The 26,224-nt window shown below is 43.4% G+C and overlaps 1 protein-coding gene across 7 annotated transcripts in view; it reads left to right on the top strand.

Moving 5' to 3' along the window:
* The first annotated feature begins 1,348 nt into the window (after positions 1 to 1,348).
* SGF29 (SAGA complex associated factor 29) overlaps positions 1,349 to 26,224 on the top strand; it is a 41,719-nt gene continuing 16,843 nt past the window's right edge. Inside the window, exons 1-5 of one of the 7 annotated variants that reach the window (XM_078783842.1) lie at positions 1,349 to 1,454; positions 9,308 to 9,352; positions 12,805 to 12,880; positions 21,866 to 21,941; positions 22,152 to 22,224. In XM_078783842.1, the coding sequence (XP_078639968.1) occupies positions 12,806 to 12,880; positions 21,866 to 21,941; positions 22,152 to 22,224 (224 nt within the window). In that variant the 5' untranslated portion in view covers positions 1,349 to 1,454; positions 9,308 to 9,352; position 12,805. Of the gene's footprint in view, positions 1,455 to 1,826; positions 1,907 to 4,823; positions 4,863 to 5,035; positions 5,204 to 5,575; positions 5,697 to 9,307; positions 9,353 to 12,804; positions 12,881 to 21,865; positions 21,942 to 22,151; positions 22,225 to 26,224 lie in introns of those variants that run through there. The other 6 variants (XM_078783844.1, XM_078783846.1, XM_078783843.1 and 3 more) reach the window with 6 other exon arrangements.

Here is a 26,224-nt window from a genome sequence, read left to right as displayed (position 1 = left end):
GTTAACACTCCAGCGTCCACAAATATCAACCGATTCTGATCAAACTTGACATGCAGCATCCTTACCCCCAAGGACCAGGTTGGTATTACATTTCAGCCCGATCCGTTGACAAATGGCGGACGTAGGCGACCATTTTGTTTTTGGTCATGAAAACGACGTTAACACTCTGGCGTCCACAAATATTAACAGATTTTGATCAAACTTAGAATGTTTAACCCTTACCACACAAGGTAGGTTGCTATTGCATTCCAACCCGATCCGTCACAAAATGGCCGGCATCGGCCGCCATATTGTTTTCAGCTCTGAAACGACGTTAAGACTTTAACGTCCACAAATATTTATGGATTTTGATCAAACTTGGTGTGTGAGACTCTTACCACACAAGGTAGGTTGCTATCGCATGTCAATCCGATCTGTCACAAAATGGCCGCCATAGGCCGGCATATTTTTTCAGCTCTGAAACGACGTTAACAATCTAGCGTCCACACTTATTGACGAATTTTCATCAAACTTGGCATGTGAGACCCGACCTACTTTAAAGTTGTCCAGTCAGTTCAGTTGAGTTCTGCTTCCCTGGAAGCTCTAGTTTATGACCTGATTCAGTCAAAATGATATTGGGAGATTTTAATCATTGCAGATTGAACACTTTACACAATGTTATCAACGACAACATGTACAGCAACACACACGGAATGAGGCAACGCATTGATATTTGTGCTAATTGGTCCTCTAAAATATCTCTTGAAATAAATTCATGATTCTGTCCCTTTAAGAGCGCTGGAAGGGAACTCGTGAACATTGTTTTCCGTTTTAAACGTGTTCAACGCCCCATCTTCCATGTACGTAGCGTACTGCGTACGTAATACATCGATGACCCCAAGCGGCTGGTGTTAAATGTTAAAACGTTAAGAAACGAATACTAATGCGACAAAGCAAGCTCTTACAGTGGGAAAAAATAATCGCGGGGATTGCGCTAGATGAAATGATGAAAATATCGAGTTTATGCATTGGATGAAGGAACAATAAATTAAACAAACATGTTGAGGTGTATATAAATAAGGCTAAGCTCAATTGTGTTTCCTACTTCTTATGCGATCCTTCTCAAGCTGTTTCTGTAACTTCCACTAAAACGTTGTGTATCTGGAAATAAGAAACGCCAACCCGTTGAAAATATATATATCTATAAATTCGACTGTTAAATGTGCGTAATGACATAAAAAGTACACAGATTCGGTGTGCCGTGAAAAGCGCGACTGTGACACCCCCTTATGATGCCATACGACGTTATTTTACATTTTAAAATCGATATGTATAATACTGTATACTACATTATATCTAAGAGATCGATCTTTTGAATAAATAATAAATTAGTGCAGGTTAACGAAACAACAACAAATGAGAATGTAATCCAGTACTGTAATACTAATAGTAATATCCATTAGAATAACAGACAGGTAAGACAAGATATAGATCCAGGTGGTTTTAACCTGTGTTTATGTGTATACCCCGTGTTATAAAAAATATTGTGTTCCCTGGATCTCGTCATGTTCACTGTTCAGGGCTAATTTCCATTCGACGGTGTCCGGCATATTTTACGGCTGTCTAATTTCGAGTTGATGTTCATTCATTTATTGATTAACATAAATGACGCGATCGAAATTAACTGGCGTTGTGGATGAGCTTCACTTGGTTGGACGTTAAGACGGGTGTCCCATCTTCCGGAATTCGTTGGTGGACATGAAAGATCTCGCGGTGTCTTTTGGGAAGAAGAGGCGAGTTATCGCCGGCACCCTGAACTAATTTTTGATTCTTGCTCTAACCTACAGGGGGCACTGCATCAGCGGCACAGCAGCTGCCCTCAATGATGCAAACCAGCGACACAGGTGCTGCATACGAAATAAGAACGGTATACGGCAGAGCGCAAACATCCAGCACGATGAACAGTTTACGTTTTGTATTCCACTGATAGGCCGGATCTGGACTCGGACCTGAACAAAATATATAATACGTTCGTCCTTGTCATACACATAATCTGTCCACCAAATTTCGAACGAATCCATCCACAGCATTTTGAGATATAGTGATATATAAAAATACACAGTCGTGTGCATATGCAGTCGTGGCCAAAAATATTGGCACCCTTGCACTGTTTTCAAATAATTCACCATTTCTTCCAGAAAATTGTTGACATTAAAAAATATTTTGGGATCTACAAATATATTTCTTTGGTTTGTAATGGAACAAAAACAAAAAAAGCTGATAAAATTACTAAATCTTAGCTTATTCCACACACAAATCCCACAATGGCCCGGACTATATTATTGGCACCTTTTAGAAGTTGTTAGAAATAATTGGATTTCAAGCAGGTGATTCTCCTTTACTTTGGAATTGAACTCACCTATGGTGAGTTGCAGGTGCCTCCAATATAAAAAAAAAAATCACTCATTCAACGAGTTTGAATGGAGAAAAGGAGTCATTCTGCTGTTTTGTGTCACTGTGTGTACCGCAATGAGCATGGAGAAAAGAAATAAAACCAGAGAATTGTCTGAGGAGGTCAGACACAAGATTGTAGCCAAGCATGGACAATCTCAAGGCTACAAGTCCATCTCCAGAGACCTTGATGTTCCTGTGTCCTCCGTACGCAATGTTATCAGGAAGTTTAAGGCCCATGGCACTGTAGCCAACCTCCCTGGACGTGGCCGCAAGAGAAAACTTCATCGAAGATTGCAGCGAAGGATTGTTCGAAGGGTGAAGAAAGCACCTCAATCAACTGCCAAACAGGTACGACAGTTTCAACTTGCACCATCCATTGCCAACTCGATGAAATGGGGTTCTATGGTAGGACCTCACTGCTGAGACAGAGACATAAGAAAGCCCGACTCGAGTTTGCCAAAACACACCTGAACAAGCCAAAATCCTTCTGGGAGAATGTCCCGTGGACAGATTAGAGCTTTTTGTTAAAGCACATAATTTCTATGTTTACAGAAAACAAAATGAAGCCTTCAAAGAAAAGAACACCTTCCTTACAGTCAAACATGGAGGCGATTCAGTGATGTTTTGGGGTTGCTGTGCTGCCTCTGGCACTGGGTACCTTGAATGTGTGCATGGGATCATGAAATCAGGAGATTACCAAGTCATTTTGGAGCACAATGTTCAACCTAGTGTAGGAAAGCTGGGTCTCCATTGAAGGTCATGGGTCTTGCAGCAGGACAATGACCCCAAACACACTTCAAAAAGCACCCAGGAATGGTTCAATACAAAACGCTGGACTGTTCTGAAGTCTCCAGCAATGAGTCCAGATCTAAATCCCATTGAACACTTGTGGGGAGATCTGAAAACAGCAGTTGGGAGAAGGCACCCTTCAAATCGGGGAGAACTGGAGCAGTTTGCACAAGAAGAGTGGGCCAAACTGCCAGTAGAGACGTGTGGAAGCTCATTCATGGCTATAGGAAGCGCTTGACTGCAGTTATTTTGTCCAAAGGCTGTGCTACCAAATATTAAGTAGAGGGTGTCAATAATTTTGTCAATGCCATTTATTTCTTTTTATTTTCTGATTTAAAAGGATATATTAAGTTCTAAATCAAAAACAAAGTTTCTGTAATATTAACAGTGAAATATGGAATTGTGTCGACCAAATACTTTTGTCAATTTCAACTAATTTTTAGAGAAAATTGTGAGTTATTTGAAAAAAGTGCAAGGGTGCCAATATTTTTGGCCACGACTGTATATATATCGTTTTTGGCCCTATCTCCCAACGGTGAAGAATCACTAATTAAATTCTCGGATCTGTATCCAGATCTTCAACAAAATTGAATCAATTTGTGCTTGTCACACACACACATCCTGTGTAGCACGACATCCCAAAAAGTTGTGGACGGATTATGAAAAAACTTGGTGGAATCTAATCCGCCCACAACTTTTTGAGATATCGTGCGAAATATATATATCATTTTTGGCACCATCCCTCAATGGTGAAGAATCACTTTTTAAAAATAAGTAAAAAATCCAGATCCAGATCTTCACAAAAATCTATTCAATTAGTTATAATTATCAAACATCAGAGCTGTCCACCAAGTTTTGTCCGAATCTGTCCACAACTTTTTGAGATATCCTGCTATATATAATATTTAGCCCTATCTCTCAATGGTGAAGAATGACTTCAAAAAATTCTCGGATCCAGATCCAGATATTCACCAAAATCGAATAAATTCGTCCTTGTCATACACACAACCTGTCCACCAAATTTCATCGGAATCCTTTCACAACTTTTTGAGATATCCTGCACACAGACAGACAGAGGGGTGAAAAAACAACCGTGCACCTTCTGTGGTGGAGGTGATGATGATGACTATAACAATATCAATCATTCCTTTCATGCCGTGATACGCATAGGAGATGCTGAGGCAGTTCCATTGTACATAAGGAGTACAATCCTGGACGTGTCGCCACTCCGACGCAGGATACTCGAATGGCATATTACCCCTGTAATCTGTATTTCAACGGCACAACAGGGGCTCAAGCTTAAGACCCTAAGATCTTAAGTCAGCCACCTTAACCGCTAAGCCAACACCAGGCCTATGATGATGACTGTGGGTTAGCTAAAATTATGTGGGAATGTTATTGGTTTGGTACTCTCTACCCATACAGTGTATACGAGAGGGATACAGCTGTTTTGCGGGTAAAAGTGAGTTGAAAGATCTGATGATGTTCGTCGAATTTATTTCTTGTTATCACAAAGCCTTTGTGTCTGTTAGGTGGTGTGTTGGTGCAGTGCGTTGGTTAAGGCTTGTACGTCTAATAATTGAAACAAAAAATATTGTTTATTATACACTAGCAGAGGCTACCCGGCGCTGGCCGGCTGGGTGAGCTTTTCCCGGCGGTGGTTTCTGTGGTGTATGTAGATTAGTGTTTGATATATTCTTGAGTGCCGCTTGCCGGGCAGGCGCTTGTTCGGAACCACTTGGAATAAAGTGCTGTGCATGATTGTGCCTCCGGCCATGTCTCTTTCTACTCGTGTTGTCCGTGATCACCACAGGTTCGGGATGTGTTGGACATTGAAAAGCTATGTTGGTTACCTTTTGCCTGCGGGCCGGCGGCAGCACTGCCTGACCCCACATCCCAATATTGTATAAACTTTATAACGGCCTCAACATGGACGTCAATGCCCGCATGTGGTACCTAAAAATCTTGCCCAGATTCTGAGGTACCTACACGTAAAATTTGGGGCCTCTAGATGCGACGGTTCGGCCGTGAAAGAATAACGTACAAACAAACACACAAGTACTTAAAAACATGTGTATGTTTATGTAGTTTTACTGTGTAATGTTTATGTTGGTGAGATGTTTATTCTAAAAGTTCAACACTTTATAATGGTGGAGTTAGAATTTCACCTGGTGTCGAAAAATCTCCAGGGTGTGTTCTTTCCATTGTTTCTTTACATGTTTCGTGGTGGAAGTTTTTCCACAGAGATAAAACTTTTGTTCAAATGTAGGTTGTGCGTGTAAAAAATGTTTTTGCAGTTCGGAAAACTTAACTGTTTGTAAACTAAAACCACAATTTGTGTTCGCCCCCTGAGGCTCAAGTCCCCTGAGGGCAAAGTCCGGACCCTGCTTGCAAAGTTTTGCCACCTGAGGACAAGTCCGTGATCCCTGAGGGCAAAGACACTACCCCTGAGTGTGAACTCAGGTCCATTGAGGGTGAGTCCATGACCCCTGAGGGCTAAGTCCCAACCCTGCTTGCAAAGCAGCCTCCTCACTCTCTGCAGACCTGGACAAAATCACAGACTGGTCAAACAAGTGGAACATGTCTTTCAATCCTGACAAATCTCACACTCTTACTATATCTCTCCGAAAAGACGGACTGGAAAACCCTCCCATCTTCTTTCTCAACAATCCTCTCCAAGAAGTTCTGTCGCTCAAGCTTTTGGGTCTCACTATCTGCCATGATCTTTCTTGGGAAAACCACATTTCCAAACTGGCCTCCAAAGCCAGTCGCCAACTGGGCATCCTCCATCGTGCGAAGTCCTTCCTTGGCACACCTGAGCTCCTCACCACATACAAGGCTTTCATCCGCAGCTCAATGGAATACTGTTCCCCCCTCTGGGCCGGTGCTCCTGCCTCACACCTCGCTCGGCTTCACGCTGTTGAAACGAAAGCTTTGGAATCTCCTGCGATGAAGCTAACTCCGAGGGCCTATCACTCACTCACCGCAGGCAGGTTGGTGGACTTTCATTGGAATCTCCTGCGATGAAGCTAACTCCGAGGGCCTTTCACTCACTCACCGCAGGCAGGTTGGTGGACTTTCCGTCTTCTACCGACTCCTCTCCGGCCTTGCTCCCCCAGCTCTCTCTGTGCTCTGTCCCCCAAATATTCCTACAGGTCGCACAAGATCTGCCAGCAACCCTCTTATGGTTAAACTGCCAAAATCTAGGCTCTCTGCTCACCTTCACTCTTTCATTCCCCTTTTCTCCTGCCTCTGGAACAAACTCCCCTACTCCCTTCAATTCCACTCCTCCCTCCAGGTCTTTAAAACAGCTGTTCACCACCATCTCTTATCTTCCCCCATCCAAAACCTTGATTTTTCTACCCCTGCTAATTCACCCCAGATACACTTTTTTGAAATTCCAACTTCTTTCCTGGAAGTCCTTGCAGTATCCATTTGTTTTATACGTCTCCCACCTCCCCCCAAGCCCTCTCCCTCCCACAGATCTCTCTATGTCCCTGCTCTCAAATGTTGTGTTTGTGTCCTTCCCCCTCTCTCCCCATCCTGTCTAACGCTCCCCTTATTTTGTGTTTTATGTGTCGGTTTGACTTTTTGTGTGATTAATGTTAGCTCTTTCACGAGCCTCGATCTTGTTTACCAAAAAAAAAGTTCAGGGGAGCTTCTGCGATGGCGCGTCATCCGTCCGTCAGTCCATCCGTCCGTAAACACTTGCAAATTATTCTCCGAAACCGCTGATGGTTTGATGGGGAGAGATTGTGACCAAAATTGGCACAAATGATATTTGTTGTGTTGTGACTAAAGCTTGTTCACGGCATTAAAAAAAAATCGACGTCTAAAGGGGGTTTGCCGGGGTCAAAGTGGATCCAGGTTTAACCACCCCCCCCCCCCCCCCCAAAAAAAAAAAAGAATTTGCTTTTTCCTCTGAAAATACACACACTATTTCGATGAAACTTTACCACAACCTTCATCACCCATGATGTACCGCAATTTGTTCACGGCACTAAGAAAATCAAAGTCTAAGGGGACATACGGGGGGTCAAAGGGGGTCCAGGTTTGACCCCCCAAAATAGGTATTTGCTTTCTTCTCAGAAACTACACAAGCAATTTCGATGAAACATCACCACAACCTTAATCACCCATGATGTACCAATGTTTGTTCAAGGCATTAGAAAAATTGGGGTCTGAGGAGGTATATGGGGTCCGAGGGGGGGGGGGGTTGCCCCCCCAAAATAAGTGTTTTTTTGTTTGTTTGTTTAACGTCTTATGATTATGTTAGTATGATTCTACATGCTGCCCTGTCTTCTAGCAACCACTGAAATATTGAAATTGGTTTAAAATACCTTTAGTCGGTGCAGTATAGTTTATTCTACCAGGTGAGCGCCTGGGGTATTGCCCCTATGTTTTTCAATGGCATCATGACAGAGACTGTAACATTATCAAGGTGTTTGGGTAAAATAAGAATTTAGAAATTTTTAATACTTAACTTATTTTAACATAATGTATTGTAAAGTAAAACAACTTTTATTGTATACCTGGGCTAAGATTCCTCAATTTTGTTTTTTTTCACCTGTTTTATTATGCCTCCGCCAACAAGGTCACCGGAGGCATCATGTACTCGTATTATGTTTTCAGGTTGTCTGTTTGTCCGTGCGTCCATCTGTAATAGGTTTTTGTTGCCTTGATAACTTAAAAACGGCTGAAGGGAGCTAAGTCATACTTGGTACTCGTATGTATAATGATGTAAAGATAAACGGATTCGATTATTGGGTCAAGACGTCAAAGGTCAGAAGTCCCGTTAGGTAAAAATTCTGTTACTGCACTAACTTGTGAACCAGTGATGGGATTTTGACAAAACTTGGGATGATTATATATTATGATGCAAAGATGAACTGATTAGATTTTGGCTTCAAAGGTCAGAGGTCATACAACAACAACAACAACAACAACAACAAGCATCTTAAGGCCATTTTCCCTGCTAGAGCGGGGGGTTAGCCTTGGGGGCCCCATGACAATCTTCTCCATTTTTCCCTATTTTCTGCATCTCCCCTTGTTAACCCCTTTGCTCGCATTTCTTCCACCACCTTTAGCCAAGTCTTTCTTGGTCTTCCCCATCCTCTACTTCCTTCTCCATTCATTTCCATCACTCTTCTCAACCAGTCACTTTCATCCTTCCTCAACACATGACCAAACCATCTCAACCTGTTCCTCTTCACACCATCCATCACAGGCTCTATTCCCATCATTTTTCGCAATTCATCATTTGTCTTCCTCTCTCTCTCAACGATACTCCACACATCCACCGAACTATTCGCATTTCCACCCTTTCCAGCCTTCGTTGCTGCTCTACGTTCATTACCCATGTCTCGCTCCCATAAATCATAACACTTCTCACACATGCAGCATACACATTTCCCTTCAGCTTCAACGACACTCCCCTCCTCGTCAGCACGCCACTCAGGTCCCAAAACTTCTTCCATGCACATCTCACTTTTGCAACCGTTGCCGAGTCTGATCCACCTTCTCCATTCAGCATGTGTCTTCGGTAGCAAAATGTTTTCACATTTTCCAACTTCAGGCCTTCTCCAAGATCCAACTCAACATTTCCTCTATCTGCAGCTCCCTCTATGCACACCTTACACTTGAGTGTAGCTGCCACACTGGTTAATGACTCTCTCAGACCACTACATTTTTGATGAACCCACTCAGCGCACGTTGTACATTGAATGGAGTTCACTCCGACACCCTTCCTGCACACAGCACATGGCCACTTCCCAGTTATTCCACCTTACCACATGCTTTACCACTTGCCATCACCTTCGTTTTTCCGATATTCACCTTCAGACCTTCAGACCTTTTGTCTCCATACATTCCTTCCACTTGTTCATCTTCTCCTTCAGGCCTTCCATGCTTTCCGCAATCAATACCAGATCATCTGTATACAACAACTCCCATGGTAAACCCTCCTTTACGTTCCGAGCCAGCACCTCCATCACAGCTACAAATAGTAGTGGACTTAGTACCGACCCCTGATGCACTCCCACCTTCACCTGAAACTCACCACTGTTCCTGTCCTTTGTCCTTACAGCTGTGCGCGCTCTCTCATACATTGCCATCATCGAGGTCATGTCAGGTAAAAATGTGATACTTGAGAACAGCTGAAGCAATTTAAATCAAACTTGGTACAAGTATGTATAATGATGTAATAATGTGGGCGGAGGCAAATTTGTCGGCGTTGCGACGTCAAAGAATACTGTTCTACTTTTATTTACTCGCAAGCAAAAGTACCGGGAGTTGCCGGGTAACAATGAGTCGCTTCCTGAAGGGAATATGATATACGCAATCTGGGTCCATCATCTGGAGGGAATTTTAAAAACAGATCACAAGTACACTCGAGCAGTGGCGTATCGAGGAAAAATGACGCTCGGGGCGAGATATCAAATTGCTGCCCCTCGTTACTTCCCATAAATCTTTGAATGTTGTGTGTGTGTGTGGTCATGTGTATATGTGTGTGTGTGTGTGTGTGTGTGTGTGTGTGTGTGTGTGTGTGTGTGTGTGTGCATGTCCCCATGTGTGTGTATCCATGTGTGTGTGCAGTGTCCATGCCAGAGCTGTAAGCTTTTTAACGTTTTGTTTACCTTTTTACCATTTGGGTTTTGTCATCAAATTTTCACCAAAGCTTTATTATGAGAATATGGAGAGGGCAAATTAATAATTTTTTCAAAAGGTGAAAGGTCACCGTCACATAAAATCATAAATTTTCATGCGATTGACCTGAAATTTAAAGAATTTGCATATTGGGTCAATTAATTTCTTCACCAATCAAAAGCTAGAAGCATATTGGTTTTTTTAATCTAAAGCTCAATGGTCAAGGCTGCATAAAATCAATTTTCATTTTGTATTTTTAAACACTATTTTCGTTATTTTGAGCATAGAGAATAAGAAGAAGATGTCTGAATACAAACGACGTGGACAGGCTTTGCATTTTCAGATGCTTTCTGGTTTAGCAGTTGCAACTGGAGTCATACCCCCACCCTATCCTCCCCCCCCCCACCCCATCCTCCCCCCTCCCCCCCCACCCCATCCTCCCCCCTCCCCCCCCCCATTCATTCCCCGTTCCCACTCCACCCTCATACAACTCTCCCTTCAAACCGCCTCCCACTCCTCCCTCCACTCCCATACAACTCTCCGGACTTCACCGGTGGTGTTCGTTCACACCTTTATTTCATTTCCGGACACTGTTAAAAACCACAATGCGATAAGCTCCACAAACTCTTAATCTGAACCAATCCTCAAAATTCCAACTGCAGAATTGACCCTGACAGCAGTCCCAACTACTAATGCTTATTAAGTTAAATAAAATAAAAACTAACCCCAGAATGAGGATCACAGCCTTGCTTAAATAAATGCATATATGCACTTAGTTATAAAATCACAAGATATGGTAAATTTTGTCAGATTTCACTCTAGATTTGGAGATTATTTAGTCTACAGCATCCAATCCTCATATCCGAATCCAGATTTTGATGATATGCTTCAATTTCATTTAATTATAATCAATAGGATATAATCAATAGGACAACTCCCTCCCTGCTCTCTCTCCACTTATCATTGCAACAATAAACTCCTCCCTGTCTACAGGCATCGTCCCACCATCCCTCAAAATTGCTGCTGTTACCCCCATTCTAAAAAAACCTGGTCTAAACCCTGACACCCTAAATAACTTCAGACCCATCTCCAACCTACCCTTTCTGTCAAAAGTTTTGGAACGTGCTGTAGCTGTGCAACTCAAACATCACCTCTCTGCCAATAACCTGTATGAAACATTCCAATCCGGATTCCGCTCCAACCACAGTACTGAAACTGCTCTCCTCAAAATCACCAACGACCTTCTCCTCTCCTCTGACGCTGGCAACCTCAACATTCTCGTCCTCCTCGACCTCAGCGCTGCCTTTGACACCATCGATCACACCATCCTCCTCACCCGACTTGAATCCACCTTTAACGTTACCGGCACTGCCCTCTCTTGGATTAAATCATACCTCTCTGACAGACGCCAGTTCATCTCCATCAATAACTGCAAATCCCCCACTGCTCCCCTCCCCCAAGGTGTCCCCCAAGGTTCAGTTCTTGGCCCCCTCCTCTTCATCCTTTACCTGTCCCCCCTCGGTCACTTAATCCGCCGTCATGGTCTCCAATTCCACTGCTTCGCCGATGACATCCAGCTTTTCATCTCCACCAAGTCCGTCTCCACCGACACCCACTCTATCCTGACAAACTGCATCTCTGAAATAAAATCCTGGCTTCAAATCAACTTCCTCAAACTTAACTGTGATAAATCTGAAATAATCATCATTGGCCCAAAAACGCTCACAAAATCCACCCATAACTTTGCCCTCAACATCGACGGTATCCCAGTATCCACCTCCCCTCTCATCCGGAATCTTGGCGTCATCTTTGACCAAACCCTCTCCTTCGACAAATACACTAAACAGATCACAAAGACCGCCTTCTTTCACCTGAAAAACATCGCCCGTCTCCGCTCCTCCCTCTCCTCCACGGCTGCAGAAACCCTCATCCACGCCTTCATCACCTCCCGTCTGGACTACTGCAATAGCCTCCTCTATGGTTCACCCTCAACAATCACCAATAAACTCCAATACATTCAGAACTCCGCTGCCCGTCTACTCACCCATTCCCGGACCCGTGACCACATCACCCCCGTCCTTTACAAGCTTCACTGGCTCCCCATCTCCCAGAGAATCCAGTACAAAATCCTCCTCTTGACCTACAAAGCCCTCCATAACCTGGCCCCATCCTACCTGGCTGCCCTCCTCTCCAGACACACTCCCACCCGCAACCTCCGCTCTGCTGGTACCAACCTCCTGACCCCCCCCATTCGGACCAAATTCAGATCCTGGGGGGACAGGGCCTTCTCCATCGCTGCTCCCACCCTCTGGAACTCACTACCTCACACCATCAGAGACTCCTCCTCACTCACCACATTCAAAACATCACTCAAGACCCACCTGTTCAGCACTGCATTCAACATTCAACCCACAGCATTTAACCCCTGACTATCACTTCTCCTTCTCCCTCCTTTTGCTTTAAATATTTCCCTATTGATTCTTGTCTTTTTGCAATTGTTGTTTTCATGTTTTGTTATGCATTATGTTTTGCACTCTGTCAAAGCGCCTTTGGGCTTCATGAAAAGCGCTATACAAAATAAATGAATTATTATTATTATTATAATAGTGTTTCCAAGGCTAGGCACGTTTGAGTAGGCCACCAGGTTTCATGGTTTTGGAGTTATGGGGGAGACAGAAAGACGGACGGACGGACACTGCCTTTTACTATTACAAGATGGCCACAGCCTTGCCTTGTTGCCAGTTGTCTAATTGATTTGGGATATATTCATTTAATCGTTCTTCAATTCACATATTGATTAAATCAATTTACCTGTCGATAGACATCTTCGTTGCCTACTGAATGAATTATTTGCGGTTTTTAGGATTTCATTATTATTTGTGATTTAATTATCTGCAAATTACATGGCCTAATGCTGCTTTTTTATTTGTATGACAGCATGGCGGGCTTACCTGCAGATACGAAGATAGTGGGAATGCTGGCAGAGCTTCACCAGCTTATAAAACAAACGCAGGTTTGTAAAGTTGGATGAAAGGTTTGGATATGGTTGTGGAGGAAAGGTGGAGAGGGAAGAAAAGGCATGTTAGGCAAAGGAGTATTATGTGATAATTAAGAACTGGAGCGAAGTCTACAACATTCAATCGCAAATTCCCAGGTTTCCCACCTAAAGCAAAGTTAGAAGATGGCGTAAAGGTTCCACCAGGAATGGCACAATATAAAGTTTTGAGTTCAAATAATTTTTTTCACCTCTTGACCCCTGTGACCCCACTGGGGCATGAACTGGGGGTCATATCCAAAAAATTGTTAGATATATCATGCGTCCCCCAATGTTGATGGCATATACAAAGTTTCACCACAACAACATATAAAAATGTGCCCATAATTGGATTTTTTGGTAGTTTGCCTATTGACCCTGCCCCAGCGGGAAGGGCCAAAAGTGATATTATTGTTTGTTGCACCTTCTTGCCATGTGTTGATCATAACTACCAGGTTTGGTGAATTTCTGCCCAACTGCTTATGAGGAGATAGCGAGACGGACGGACAGATAGAGTCGATTACAATATCCCCCCGTATTTTTTTCAAAAAGCATGAGGGATAAATGTACTTATTTTAACCTGATGTTAGTATTTATGTAATGTTTCAAAAATCTGTCTGCCCACTGCACAGCTGGTTCTGTCTTGCAGAGAGATATCTTGATATCCCCTCAACCCTCGTAGCTTTATCAACCTCATATTATTTCCCAAAACAATAATTCCCTAACATTTGTCATTCTAGTGCATAATAATTATTAAGACCCATATAGATGGGGTGATAAATGTAATCAAGCAAAAAAAAGTTTTATTACTAATCCAAGATCATCATCTTCTATTACTACTTCGACTACTACCTACCAGGGAGTTTACAGTACTATAGTCACATGAAAAAGTAAGTACACCCCATGTAAAGTTTTGACTTTTTCAACATATTTCAACATACAGCTATTTGATCTTCATTTCAACAATATTGATAGATAAAGGTGATATAATATAACAAATATCATGAAACATTTGCATTTTGTAGTCCATTGTATAATTTAAATAAACATAAATGCAAATTTCGCATGTGGAAAAAGTAAGTACACCCCTACATTTATCACTACTTCAAATACCTAAAATTAGAATCAGGTGCACCAGCTCAGGTGCAAATGATTAGAACATCGTTAGAGAGGATGTTGGAGGAACCTGTCTTATTTAAACCTCAGACATTTAGTTTGGTTTGCTCTTTGTTGTTGAAGTGTGCGGCGTCACCATGCCTAGATCAAAAGAGCTCTATGAGGCCTGCAGAAAGAAGGTTCTAGATGCCTACGAGTCTGGGAAGGGATTTAAAAAGATCTCCAAACAATTTGAAATCAATCATTTGATTGTCCGGAAGATCATCTACAAATAGAGAAGATTCCAAACAACTACCAACTTGTTCAGGCCAGGCCGCCCCAGCAAGTTCAGCCCGAGAGCAGACCGCAAGATGCTGAAAGAAGTCTCTAAGAACCCCAGAATGTCATCACGAGACCTACAGGTAGCTCTTGCCACTATTGATGGCAAAGTGCACGAGTCTACCATTAGAAAGAGGCTGCACAAATTTGATCTACATGGGAGGTGTGCCAGGAGGAAACCTTTGCTGTCCAGAAAGAACATCAGGACAAGACTAAAGTTTGCCAATGAACACCGAGGCTAAGACCAGCACTTCTGGAACAATGTGCTCTGGACAGATGAGTCAAAGGTAGAGCTATTTGGCCACAGTAGCAGAAGACATGTTTGGTGAAAACCAAAGACAGCATTTGACCACAAGAACCTGATACTAACTGGAAAGCATGGTGGTGGAAATATTATGGTTTGGGGCAGCTTTGCTGCCTCAGGGCCTGGGCAGCTCACCATCATAGAATCCACTATGAATTCTTCATTGTACCAGAGGGTGCTTGAGCATAATGTGAGGCCATCTGTCGGAAAGTTGAAGCTCAACCGAAGGTGGACCTTGCAACATGACAATGACCCTAAACATACCAGTAAATCCACCAAGGAATGGCTGAAAAGAAAGAAATGGAGGGTTCTGGAATGGCCAAGTCAAAGCCCGGATCTAAATCCCATCGAGATGTTGTGGGGGGATTTGAAACGAGCTTTGCATGCAAGTAACCCCTTAAACATCGTACAGCTGAAAGAATTCTGCATGGAGGAGTGGGCAAAAATTTATCCCAGTCGATGTCAGAGACTGGTAGACAGTTATAAGAAACGCCTACTTGAGGTTTTTTCTGCCAAAGGGGGCAATACCACCTATTATTACCACTTGCGAAGGCGTTACTAGTCCAGTATCGCCGATTTCAATGCATGGTGAAACTGTATAACGCCCGTCACTTTGACTCAATGCCATCATCTGAGGGCCGCGGGCCACTAATGAGAGCTTGATTTTAATAACAGCCCGGGTCATGACCTCTGTGACATCACGTTTTTTTTTGGTTTTTTTTTGTATACAAGATCGAGGCTCGTGAAAGAGCGAACATTAATCACACAGAAAGACAAACCGACACATAAAACATATAACATCGGGAGCGGGAGCCAAGATGGGGAGAGAGGGGGAAGGACACAAACACAACATTTGAGAGCAGGGACCGAGAGACATGGAGACATGGAGACATCGAGAGATCTGAGAGAGGGCGAGGGCTTTGGGAGGAGGGGCATGGGAAGGGGGCGGTGGGAGAGGTATAAAACATATGGACACTGCCAGGACTTCCAGGAAAGAAGTTGGAATTTCAAACAAGGTGGATCTGGGGTGAATTAGCGGGGGTAGAAAAGATCAAGGTTTTGGATGGGGGAAGATAGGAGATGGTGAACAGCTGTTTTAAAGACCTGGAGGGAGGAGTGGGATTGAAGGGAGTGAGGGAGTTTGTTCCAGAGGCGGGAGAAAAGAGGAATGAAAGAGTGAAGGTGAGCAGAGAGCCGAGATTTCGGCAGTTTAACCATCAGAGGGTTGCTGGCAGATCTTGTGCGACCTGTAGGAATATTTGGGGGACAGAGCACAGAGAGAGCTGGGGGTGCAAGGCTGGAGAGGAGTCGGTAGAAGACAGAAAGACCACCTACCTGCCTGCGGTGAGTGAGTGAAAGGCCCTCAGAGATAGCTTCATCGCGGGAGATTCCAATAATTCTGAAAGCTTTGGTTTCAACAGCGTGAAGCCGAGCTAGGTGTGAGGCAGGATCACCGGCCCATAGGGGAGAACAGTATTCCATTGAGCTGCGGATGAAAGCCTTGTATGTGGTGAGGAGCTCAGTGTGCCGAGGAAGGACTTCGCACGACGGAGGATGCCCATTCGGCGACTGGCTTTGGAGGCCAGCTTGGAAATGTGGTTTTCCCAAGAAAGATCATGGCAGATAGTGAGACCCAAAAGCTTGAGCGACAGAACTTCTTGGAGAGGATTGTTGAGAAAGTAGATGGGAGGGTTGTCCAGTCGATCTTTTCGGAGAGACATAGTAAGAGTGTGAGATTTGTCAGGATTGAAAGACATGTTCCACTTGTTTGACCAGTCTGTGATTTTGTCCAAGTCTTCAGAGAGTGAGGAGGCTGCAGACTGCCGATCTGAGGGAAGAGGAATGGAGCGGCAGAGAGTGGAGTCATCAGCAAAGAGATAGAGAGGATTTTCAAGAGAGTCAGAGAGATCATTGATGAAGACCAGAAAAAGCACAGGGCCCAGAACACTGCCTTGGGGAACTCCAGCCTGAACAGGAAGAGGAGATGAGAGAAACCCATTCAGGGCCACACGTTGACGACGACTAGAGAGGAAGTCCGCCAGCCATGCGTGGAGATTTCCATGGATACCAAAGGAGGAGAGTTTGGTGAGCAGAGCGGGGTGCCAGACCGTGTCGAAGGCACGTGATATGTCGAGGGAGACAGCTCTAATTTCCTGTTTGGCATTGAGGACCTCCATCCATTGTTGAGACAGCAGAAGCAGCATGTCCAGAGTAGAGTGACCTGGTCTGAAACCAAATTGATGATCAGAGATCAAGCCATTGGAGAAGAGGAAAGATTTCATATCCAAAGCAATGATGGATTCCATGACTTTGCTGATAATTGGGAGAAGGCTGATTGGTCTGTAGTTGCTAGGATCTGTTTTTGCACCTTTTTTGTGCAAAGCGGTGATGTTGGCTGATTTCCAAGCAGATGGCAGTTGACCTTGAGCAAAAGAGAGGGTGAAGAGAAGAGAGAGAGGGTGAGATACAGCGGCAGAGCAGGATTTTAGGACCCGTGGGCTGATGCCGTCGGGTCCAGTTGCAGAATCGGAGTCGAGGGTTGACAGAAACTTTTCCACCTTGTCAGGAGGAAAGGACACGGAGTCCAGGAGCAGCAGGGTACGACTGGGTATGGTGGGTACAGAGAGGGATGGGTTTGGGACACAAGATTTAGAGGCAAACACAGAGTTGAGGCATTCAGCTTTTTCACGTGCGGAGTCAGCTGTGTAGCCGTTTGAGGTAAGGGAGGGGATGGAGGGGGAACAAACACCAGAAACGGATTTGACCAGATGCCACCAGGATTTGGAAGAGGGAGACAGATAAGAGAGTTCGGTCTTGAGAACGGAGAGATATTGTTTCCTGGCTCTCCTGAGGGTGGACACACACTTGTTTCGGGCTTTGTGAAAGGAAATGAGATTTCCTTCCGTTGGATTTGCTTTCCAGGAGAAGAAGGCAAGTTGTTTCTGGGCAACAGCCTCACCACAAGATTCCGTGTACCATGGACGGGAGGAAGGGTATGACAACTGAAGACGAGATGGGATAAATCTGTGCATGAGAGAGAGCAATTTACTTTGGAAGAATTCCCAGGATGAGTTGATGTCAGAGGTGGTAGAGATGGGAGACCAATCCAGATGATTGATGGCTGCTTGAAGACCGTGCCAGTTGGCCTGAGTGAAATGCCAGACTCGTCGACGCTGAGCAGGCTCCCTGAGGATGGTCAGAGAGATGTCCACTTTAACAAGGACATGATCAGATGATCCGATTGGAGCAGAAGAAGAGCAGCAGACATTTTCAGGGAAGTTAGTCATAACCAAGTCCACAAGAGAAGATGTTCCGTTGACTGAGATCCGGGTTGGGAAATTGACAGATTGTGTCAGTCCCAGTGAGTCGCAGAAGTCCTTTGCTGAGGAGCCATGGCTGGTGAGGGAGGTACCCACACCCAGCCAACTGGCATGATGACAGTTGAAATCACCACATATGAGGAAGAGAGAGTTGGGATGAGTAGATAGAAGTTGGTCCATATTATCAGACAGCGAAATGTAGATGGAGTCATCACTGTTTGGTGGACCGTACAACACACATATGAACAAGAGGTGGGAGCGAAGGGGAAGCCGTAGCCAGAGATATTCCTGGGGGTGAGGTGGAGAGAGTGCAGTGCAGGGCGAGTGAGGAAGAGAGTTTTTGATAAAGATAGCAACCCCGGCTCCAGGACGAGGCTCAGGTCTATCATACCGGAGGAGGGAGTAGCCCGGGAGAGATACTAAGGAATCAGAGACATCATAAAGGAGGAAAGTTTCTGTTAAGCAGATCACGTCTGGTTTGACAGAAGCAACCTGTATGGAGAGATCAGTTAAGTTTGAACGAAGGCCCCGGATGTTTGAGGTCCATACCGTTAATGAAGAGGAAGGGGGAGCATCAGATACAGAACAGGGGGGAGGAGGGGTAGGGTAAGATGTGGAAGAGGTGGAAGAGGTAGGGAGAGCTGTTGAAGGTGTGTCAGAGATTTCAGAATAGCTCGGAGAGAGGGAAGGATGGGGCGGACAAAAGGTTTGATGGTGATTGGGTGAGGCACAATGAGGTGTTATTTGAGGAGGGGGAAGAGCGAGGCAGAAGGTTGGGGGAGATGGAGGTGAGAGTTGGAAGGGGGAAGAAGCGGGGAGGACGCTTTGAGGAGGGGGAGTGAGAGGGGGGAAATTGAGAAGCAATGAGGGTGGGGAGATTTGAAGGGGAGGGGTGAGGGGGGAGTTTGGGAGGGAAGGGACAAGGGGAGGGATTTGAAAGGGATGGGATATGGGGGAGATTTGGAGGGGAGGGGTGAGGGAGGAGTCTAGGAGAGGAGGGGCGAGGGGGCGTCTTGGCGGGGAGGGGTGAGGGGGTAGTTTAGGAGGGAGGGGGCAAGGGGGGAGATTTGAAAGGGATGGGTGATGGGGAAGATTTGGAGGGGAGGGGTGATGGGGAAGATTTGGAGGGGAGGGGTGAGATTGGATTTTAGAAAATGTACGATTTATGGGAAACGAACATTTATTGCAAAATGAGTTTCTTGTGACCTTCGAGTTAAAAATACGTTTAAGGACGCTGGATGGAGGATGGAGTGCAGGAGAGTTTAGGGAATGTAGAAAAAAGGCACTATAGGAGATGGATATTTTTTTTGGGATGAATTGATTTGGTGAGCAAGTCGAAAGCAGCCTTTTAAAGAAGAAGAAGAAAAAGGTGTTATAAAATATGACGGAATACATAACTTGAGGGGAAAGTGTAAACATTGAAGGTTAATAACAGTGAAAACTATCTGGGGAAATGGGGGAGAAACACGTGGTCAAAGAATGAACGAACGAATAAGAATGAATAAACGAATGAGAACAGAGAAGGAAATTTTTTTTTTTTTTTTTTTTTTGAGTTGAGATTTACACAAGGAAGTAGGCTATGGGTGAAAAGACTGGGAATACAGAGAACGAAAGTTATTGGATCACAAACGACGGACCGCTGAGAGAAAAACAAAGCCTCAAGGTTGTACAGTGTACACTGTACAAGGCCTCAAGACACGACACGAATTAACACGATTTTCAATACAGGTATGAAAGATTTGCACCGAAAAATCTTCGTCGGACACAATATATGTACAACACCATAAATAAATACAGTTTTAACGAAAATACAAATGGGAACAATCACTTAACTTGGATTTCAAATCGTTCGCGACGCGGCAAAGGCCTTGCTCGTGACACGGCAAACAGACGATCAATTTATGAAAGATAAACACCGACAAACAACCAAAGTTGCACACAATAACTTCACACACCGAAAGATAAATACAGTTTCGACAAAATACAATTGTGAACAGACTTAACTTCGAAAAACGTGGAGACCGTGTGGAGCTTCGAAAATCCCTCCCACCGTCTCCGAGATCTCGGAGATCCCGTTTGGTGACAGCAACGTGAAACGTGAAAATCCCGTTTCCACGTTGCGCGACGTTGACAGGTGACAGCATCAAAATGGCTGACTCTGTTTGCAATGATAACGACAGCGAATTGTTGGAAACTGAGCTGCAAAACCTGGAGAAAAGTGCGCTGCCAGACTCCACTGTTCGTGCTACAACTTACGGAATGAATAAGTTTTCGGCGTGGCTGGAGAAAAGGAACAAAATATGCGATTTCGCGTCCGTTACAGCACTCAAACTCAATGATCTCCTCCGTAAATACTATGCTGAAGTGAAACATCCTCAGTGTGTTTGCCTTGAAAAAGTGGTAATAATAGTAATAACATGATTTTGTACGGGCTTTATACTTTTTTCTTGGCCCTTCATCAATGATTAGCAGCCCTCCATAGCCATTAGCGGCCCGAGGGCCCGAATATGTCGGGCTGCTCATCATTGATGTTGGGCCAATAAAAAAGTATAACACCCTACAAAATCATGTTATTGTTATATTAGAGCCAAGGGTGTACTTACTTTTTCCACATGCGAAATTTACATTTATGTTTATTTAAATTATACAATGGACGAAAAAATGTAAATGTTTCATGATATTTGTTATATTATATCACCTTTATCTATCAATATTGTTGAAATGAAGATCAAATAGCTGTATGTTGAAATATGTTGAAAAAGTCAAAACTTTACATGGGGTGTACTTACTTTTTCACGTGACTGTATATTCTTGTAGAATGATAATTCAATGCAACGCATCACACGTTACAGAGGCCCAACCATTTAGGTCGCAGTGTGTGTTTGTGGCTTAATCTAATTTCAGTGTTACCCCCATCTCTCGCTTGCTCTGTCCTGTTTGTTTATTCCCTTGCTCATTCTTACCAATTGCTACCTGTCTACCATACTGTCTATTTAATCTTTCTCTTCCATGAGCCTCACTGTTGTAGAGAAAAAGAACGTTAGTATGACATTCATGGATATAGCTAATAAACAAATAACAATGCAGAGTTGTTTTTTCCTCACGCTTTAAAAAAGGTGTTATGTTGTAAATGGCTCTGTCTGTCCGTCTGTCCGTCCGTCACGCTCGTATAAACGGTTGTGCAGACATTCACCAAACTCTTGGTAATTATGATCATCACATGGAAAGAAGGTGCGAGAGCAGCATCATTGGTGGGGTTAAATACCAAAAATGAAAATACGAGCACATTTTTAAATGCAACTTTGTATGTGCATTTAATAACGCTGATTTATTGCCTCCAAAGAAAGCAGAATGTATTGAATAAATGTGAAACCGTTTCATGTCGTTGATTTTGATTCGATGAAATACTAAGACGTACTTCATAAATTAAAGAGAAATTTAAGGGAACATTCTTCCTTGCCCTGCCCCAACCCTCACCATTTGAATGTCAAATTATGGGGTTTCCTCCTGCTCTATCCTCCAAATGCTGAGCATCAAGTAGGAAGTAGCACTTGCCATTTGTAAAGTCTTTGACATGCCTCGGCAAGGGATGGAATTGAGCAGCCGACCTAGCAGACTCGGAGCGAACACTCTAACCACAATGACGCTGAGTTTGGTCGTTTTAATTTTTAGTGCATACACCAAAGCAACCTTTGCAACATTTATTAGATTATTCTGAAGGATGTGGAGAGATTCTTTGTCGGTCCACAATGTTTCTAAGTATAAATTGAGGAAGCCGTTCAATATTGAAAACTAAATTTTCCACAAATTGAACAGATCGGCTTGCCAAATCTTGCTATAATAATTTGCAGCGTGCACACTTGAGTATTAAACTTAAATTGCATTTTTTTTCTCAATGCTGAGCAGGAAGAGAGATCTCGCAGTGAGCACAACTTGCTCAACATCCAGAAAACTCACGAGCGCATGCAGAGTGAGCAAAAGAGTGAGATCCCACATTTTGCTGCATCTTCCTCAACACCCAAGTCGTACCACAATGTTTCTTCCCTTCCTTCTTCCTGACGTTTTTCATGCTTCATCGTTCAAGTCTCAAGTTTGAACCATCATCGATTACCTCATCACAACTATACTTGAATCAAAATTTTCATTTTTGCTCCACTTTTACCTTTATACTGCCCTGCTGCATTGCTTGCAGTTACACCGTATTACCGAACGAAGCTGAAAGGCCTGTATACGACAGCCAAGGTAGATGCGGAGACAGAGTGCAAGTAAGTTTTATTTTCCTTCCCCAAGTTTGTCCAAACCCCCCATTAAACATCTGTTCTTGCTCCCCCATTTTTCTTTTCTTTTTTTCATGCATCCTCTACCAATCCTCTCATTTTCACAAACCAAAGTCTTTGGTGGTTGGTTGACTGCCTCTTGATTGTTCCTTAATCCCACTTTGTAGAGTCATGGAGGAACGTAATGTTTTGGTTACATCAAGTTTTGGGCTAGAAATGAAAGTGTTCTCCTCTGAGATTGGAGATACAGTGATGCTTTACATGTAATTGTCTTTCCTTTGTTTCTGTTTGCTCATTGTTTGCTTTTGATGAAGTCGCTTTCTATTCATCCATTTTGTGATCAATTTAGCTTCTCCTAAAGTCCTGAGTTGGTGGTCATGGGCCTTGTCTTTAAGTAACTGCCTCTTCCACTATTCTTACATTATTTTATGTAGAACATCATATGTTTTTATTTTATTGCTTCATATTGAGAAAAATATTTGATTGGGTTAAATTTCCAAATCGCAGAATGAGAGGAAACACTGAAACAAAGATTGTTTGGTTAGGAAAGGTTAATGGGGTAAAAAAAGATCATGGACCTTATAATGTTTTGATGTGTTGATACACTTTAATATCTGTTAGAATGGATTCAAATGGAAAGTAATTTTTTTTTTATTCAATAAGCCAGCCTCAGGTCTTAATCTTAAATATTAATGCAGTAAATTCAAAGAAATGGAAATCCGGCAATCTCAAAATTAGAACTACAAGGGCATTCGGTAGAGAGCACACAGTCACGTGAAAAAGTAAGTACACCCCATGTAAAGTTTTGACTTTTTCAACATATTTCAACATACAGCTATTTGATCTTCATCTATCTATAATTCCACTAATCTCTGTGTGTGTGTATGTTTGTATGTTTGTATGTTTGTATGTTTGTATGCGACCGCTGTTTCTCGACAACCACGGGTCCGATATACTTGAAACTTGCCAGGTATATTGCTGGGGACCCGAGGATGTGCCTTTTCAAGGTTTGAAATTAATCGGACAAGTAGTTACCGAGCTATGGCGATTTAGCCGTTCGCCGTTCGCTTTGGCGTTGCGAATGGACCAAACCATTTCATGTAAATAGAGGGGGGGGGGGGGGGGTTCTGTGGTCGTTGCGAATGGACCAAACCATTTCATGTAAATAGAGGGGGGGGGATTGTCACCGTACTCGCAAGCCATTCGCCGTTCGCTTTGGCGTTGCGAATGGACCAAACCATTTCATGGACCAAACCATTTCATGTAAATAGAGGGGGGGGGGGGATTGTCACCGTACTCGCACCCACGTACCCACGTACGGGCATTGCACCCACGTACGGGCATTGCACCCACGTACGGGCATGCCCTAGTTTCAACAATATTGATAGATAAAGGTGATATAATACAACAAATATCATGAAACATTTACATTTTGTAGTCCATTGTATAATTTAAATAAACATAAATGCAAATTTCGCATGTGGAAAAAGTAAGTACACCCCTACATTTATCACTACAAAGACCTAAAATTAGAATCAGGTGCACCAGCTCAGGTGCAAATGATTAAAACATCGTCAGAGAGGATCTTGGAGGAACCCGTCTTATTTAAACCTCAGACATTTAGTTTGGTTTGCTCTTTGTTGTTGAAGTGTGCGGCGTCACCATGCCGAGATCAAAAGAGCTCTCTGAGGCCTTCAGAAAGAAGGTTATAGATGGCTACGTGTCTGGGAAGGGATTTAAACAGATCTCCAAACAATTTGAAATCAATCATTCGACTGTCCGGAAGATCATCTACAAGTGGAGAAGATTCCAAACAACTGCCGACTTGTTCAGGCCAGGCCGCCCCAGCAAGTTCAGCCCGAGAGCAGACTGCAAGATGCTGAAAGAAGTCTCGAAGAACACCAGAATGTCATCAGGGAACCTACAGGTAGCTCTTGCCACTGTTGATGTCAAAGTGCACGAGTCTACCATTAGAAAGAGGCTGCACAAATTTGATCTGCATGGGAGGTGTGCCACGAGGAAACCTTTGCTGTCCAGAAAGAACATCAGGGCAAGACTAAAGTTTGCCAATGAACACCGAGGCAAAGACCAGCACTTCTGGAACAATGTGCTCTGGACAGATGAGTCCAAGGTAGAGCTATTTGGCCACAGTACCAGAAGACATGTTTGGCGAAAACCAAAGACAGCATTTTACCACAAGAACCTGATACCAACTGTAAAGCATGGTGGTGGAAATATTATGGTTTGGGGCAGCTTTGCTGCATCAGGGCCTGGGCAGCTCACCATCATATAATCCACTATGAATTCTTCATTGCTACAGGGTGCTTGAGGATAATGTGAGGCCATCTGTCGGAGAGGTGAAGCTCAACCGAAGGTGGACCTTGCAACATGACAATGACCCTAAACATACCAGTAAATCTACCAAGGAATGGCTGAAAAGAAAGAAATGGAGGGTTCTGGAATGGCCAAGTCAATGCCCGGATCTAAATCCCATCGAGATGTTGTGGGGGGGATTTGAAACGAGCTGTGCATGTAGCAAGAAACCCCTCAAACATCGCACAGCTGAAAGAATTCTGCATGGAGGAGTGGGCAAAAATTTCTCCCAGTCGATGTCAGAGACTGGTAGACAGTTATAAGGAATGCCTACTCGAGGTTGTTTCTGCCAAAGGGGGCAATACCACCTATTAGAGCCAAGGGTGTACTTACTTTTTCCACAAGCGAAATTTGCATTTATGTTTATTTAAATTATACAATGGACTACAAAATGTAAATGTTTCATTATATTTGTTATATTATATCACCTTTATCTATCAATATTGTTGAAATGAAGATCAAATAGCTGTATGTTGAAATATGTTGAAAAAGCCAAAACTTTACATGGGGTGTACTTACTTTTTCACGTGACTGTACCTCCGCCAGGGTGAACAGTTTATGCCTTGTGTCCCACTGATAGGCCGGATCTGGATTCGGACCTGAATCAAAATCTAATCGGCTTGTTCTTGTCATCTATCCAACTCATTCACCAGGTTTAGTCAAAACTTGTCCATACCTTTTTTTAAATATGATGTTATATATCGCTTTTCACCCGATCTCTCTATGGTGAAGAATTACTTTAAAAATTAAAGTAATCTCGTATCCGAATCCAGATTCAGATCTTGACCAAAATCGAATCGATTTGGTCTTGTCACACACCCAACCTCTCCCGATTAGTCCTTGTCACACACCCAATCGATCCACCAAGTTTCGTCCAAATCCATCCACAACTTTTTGAGATATCCTGCTATGTATATTGTATAGTTTTTGGCCCTATCTCCCAATGATGAAGAATCACTTTGAAAATTCTACTAGCCGGATCCGAATCTGGATATTCACCAAAATATAATCATTTAGTCCGCGTCACATACACTTGTCCAAATCCGTCCACAACTTTTTGAGATATTTTGTGCACAGACAGACAAACAAACAGACAGACAGGGGTGAAAACATAACCTCCATCCACCTTTGGTGGCTGTAAAAAAACATAAAAATAAACAATGAAATGTCAGGTGACATGGTGTGTCACCATTACTATGACCATAGTTAGGTTGATGTGAAATGGTCCAATTTGAAAATTATTATGAATATTGTTGTAGAGATCATGTCCTTTGGTACCCACGTTGCACTATAACCTCAATGAGTTTTGAGTGTGAATGAATAATTTTTTTCCACATATCCAGTTGTTGTGCAATTTCACTTGTTGTAATCCTGCGATTCACCAAAATTACCTGTTCAGCCCTTGTGATATTTACTTGAACTAGGGCATGCCCGTACGTGGGTGCAATGCCCGTACGTGGGTACGTGGGTACGTGGGTGCGAGTACGGTGACAATCCCCCCCCCCTCTATTTACATGAAATGGTTTGGTTCATGAAATGTTTTGGTCCATTCGCAACGCCAAAGCGAACGGCGAACGCTTTACATGAAATGGTTTGGTCCATGAAATGTTTTGGT

The sequence above is a fragment of the Myxine glutinosa genome, chromosome 8, assembly GCF_964187855.1.
Source record: "Myxine glutinosa chromosome 8, kmMyxGlut1.1, whole genome shotgun sequence".
Lineage (NCBI taxonomy): Eukaryota > Metazoa > Chordata > Myxini > Myxiniformes > Myxinidae > Myxine > Myxine glutinosa.
This window is presented reverse-complemented; position numbering and strand designations above follow the sequence as displayed.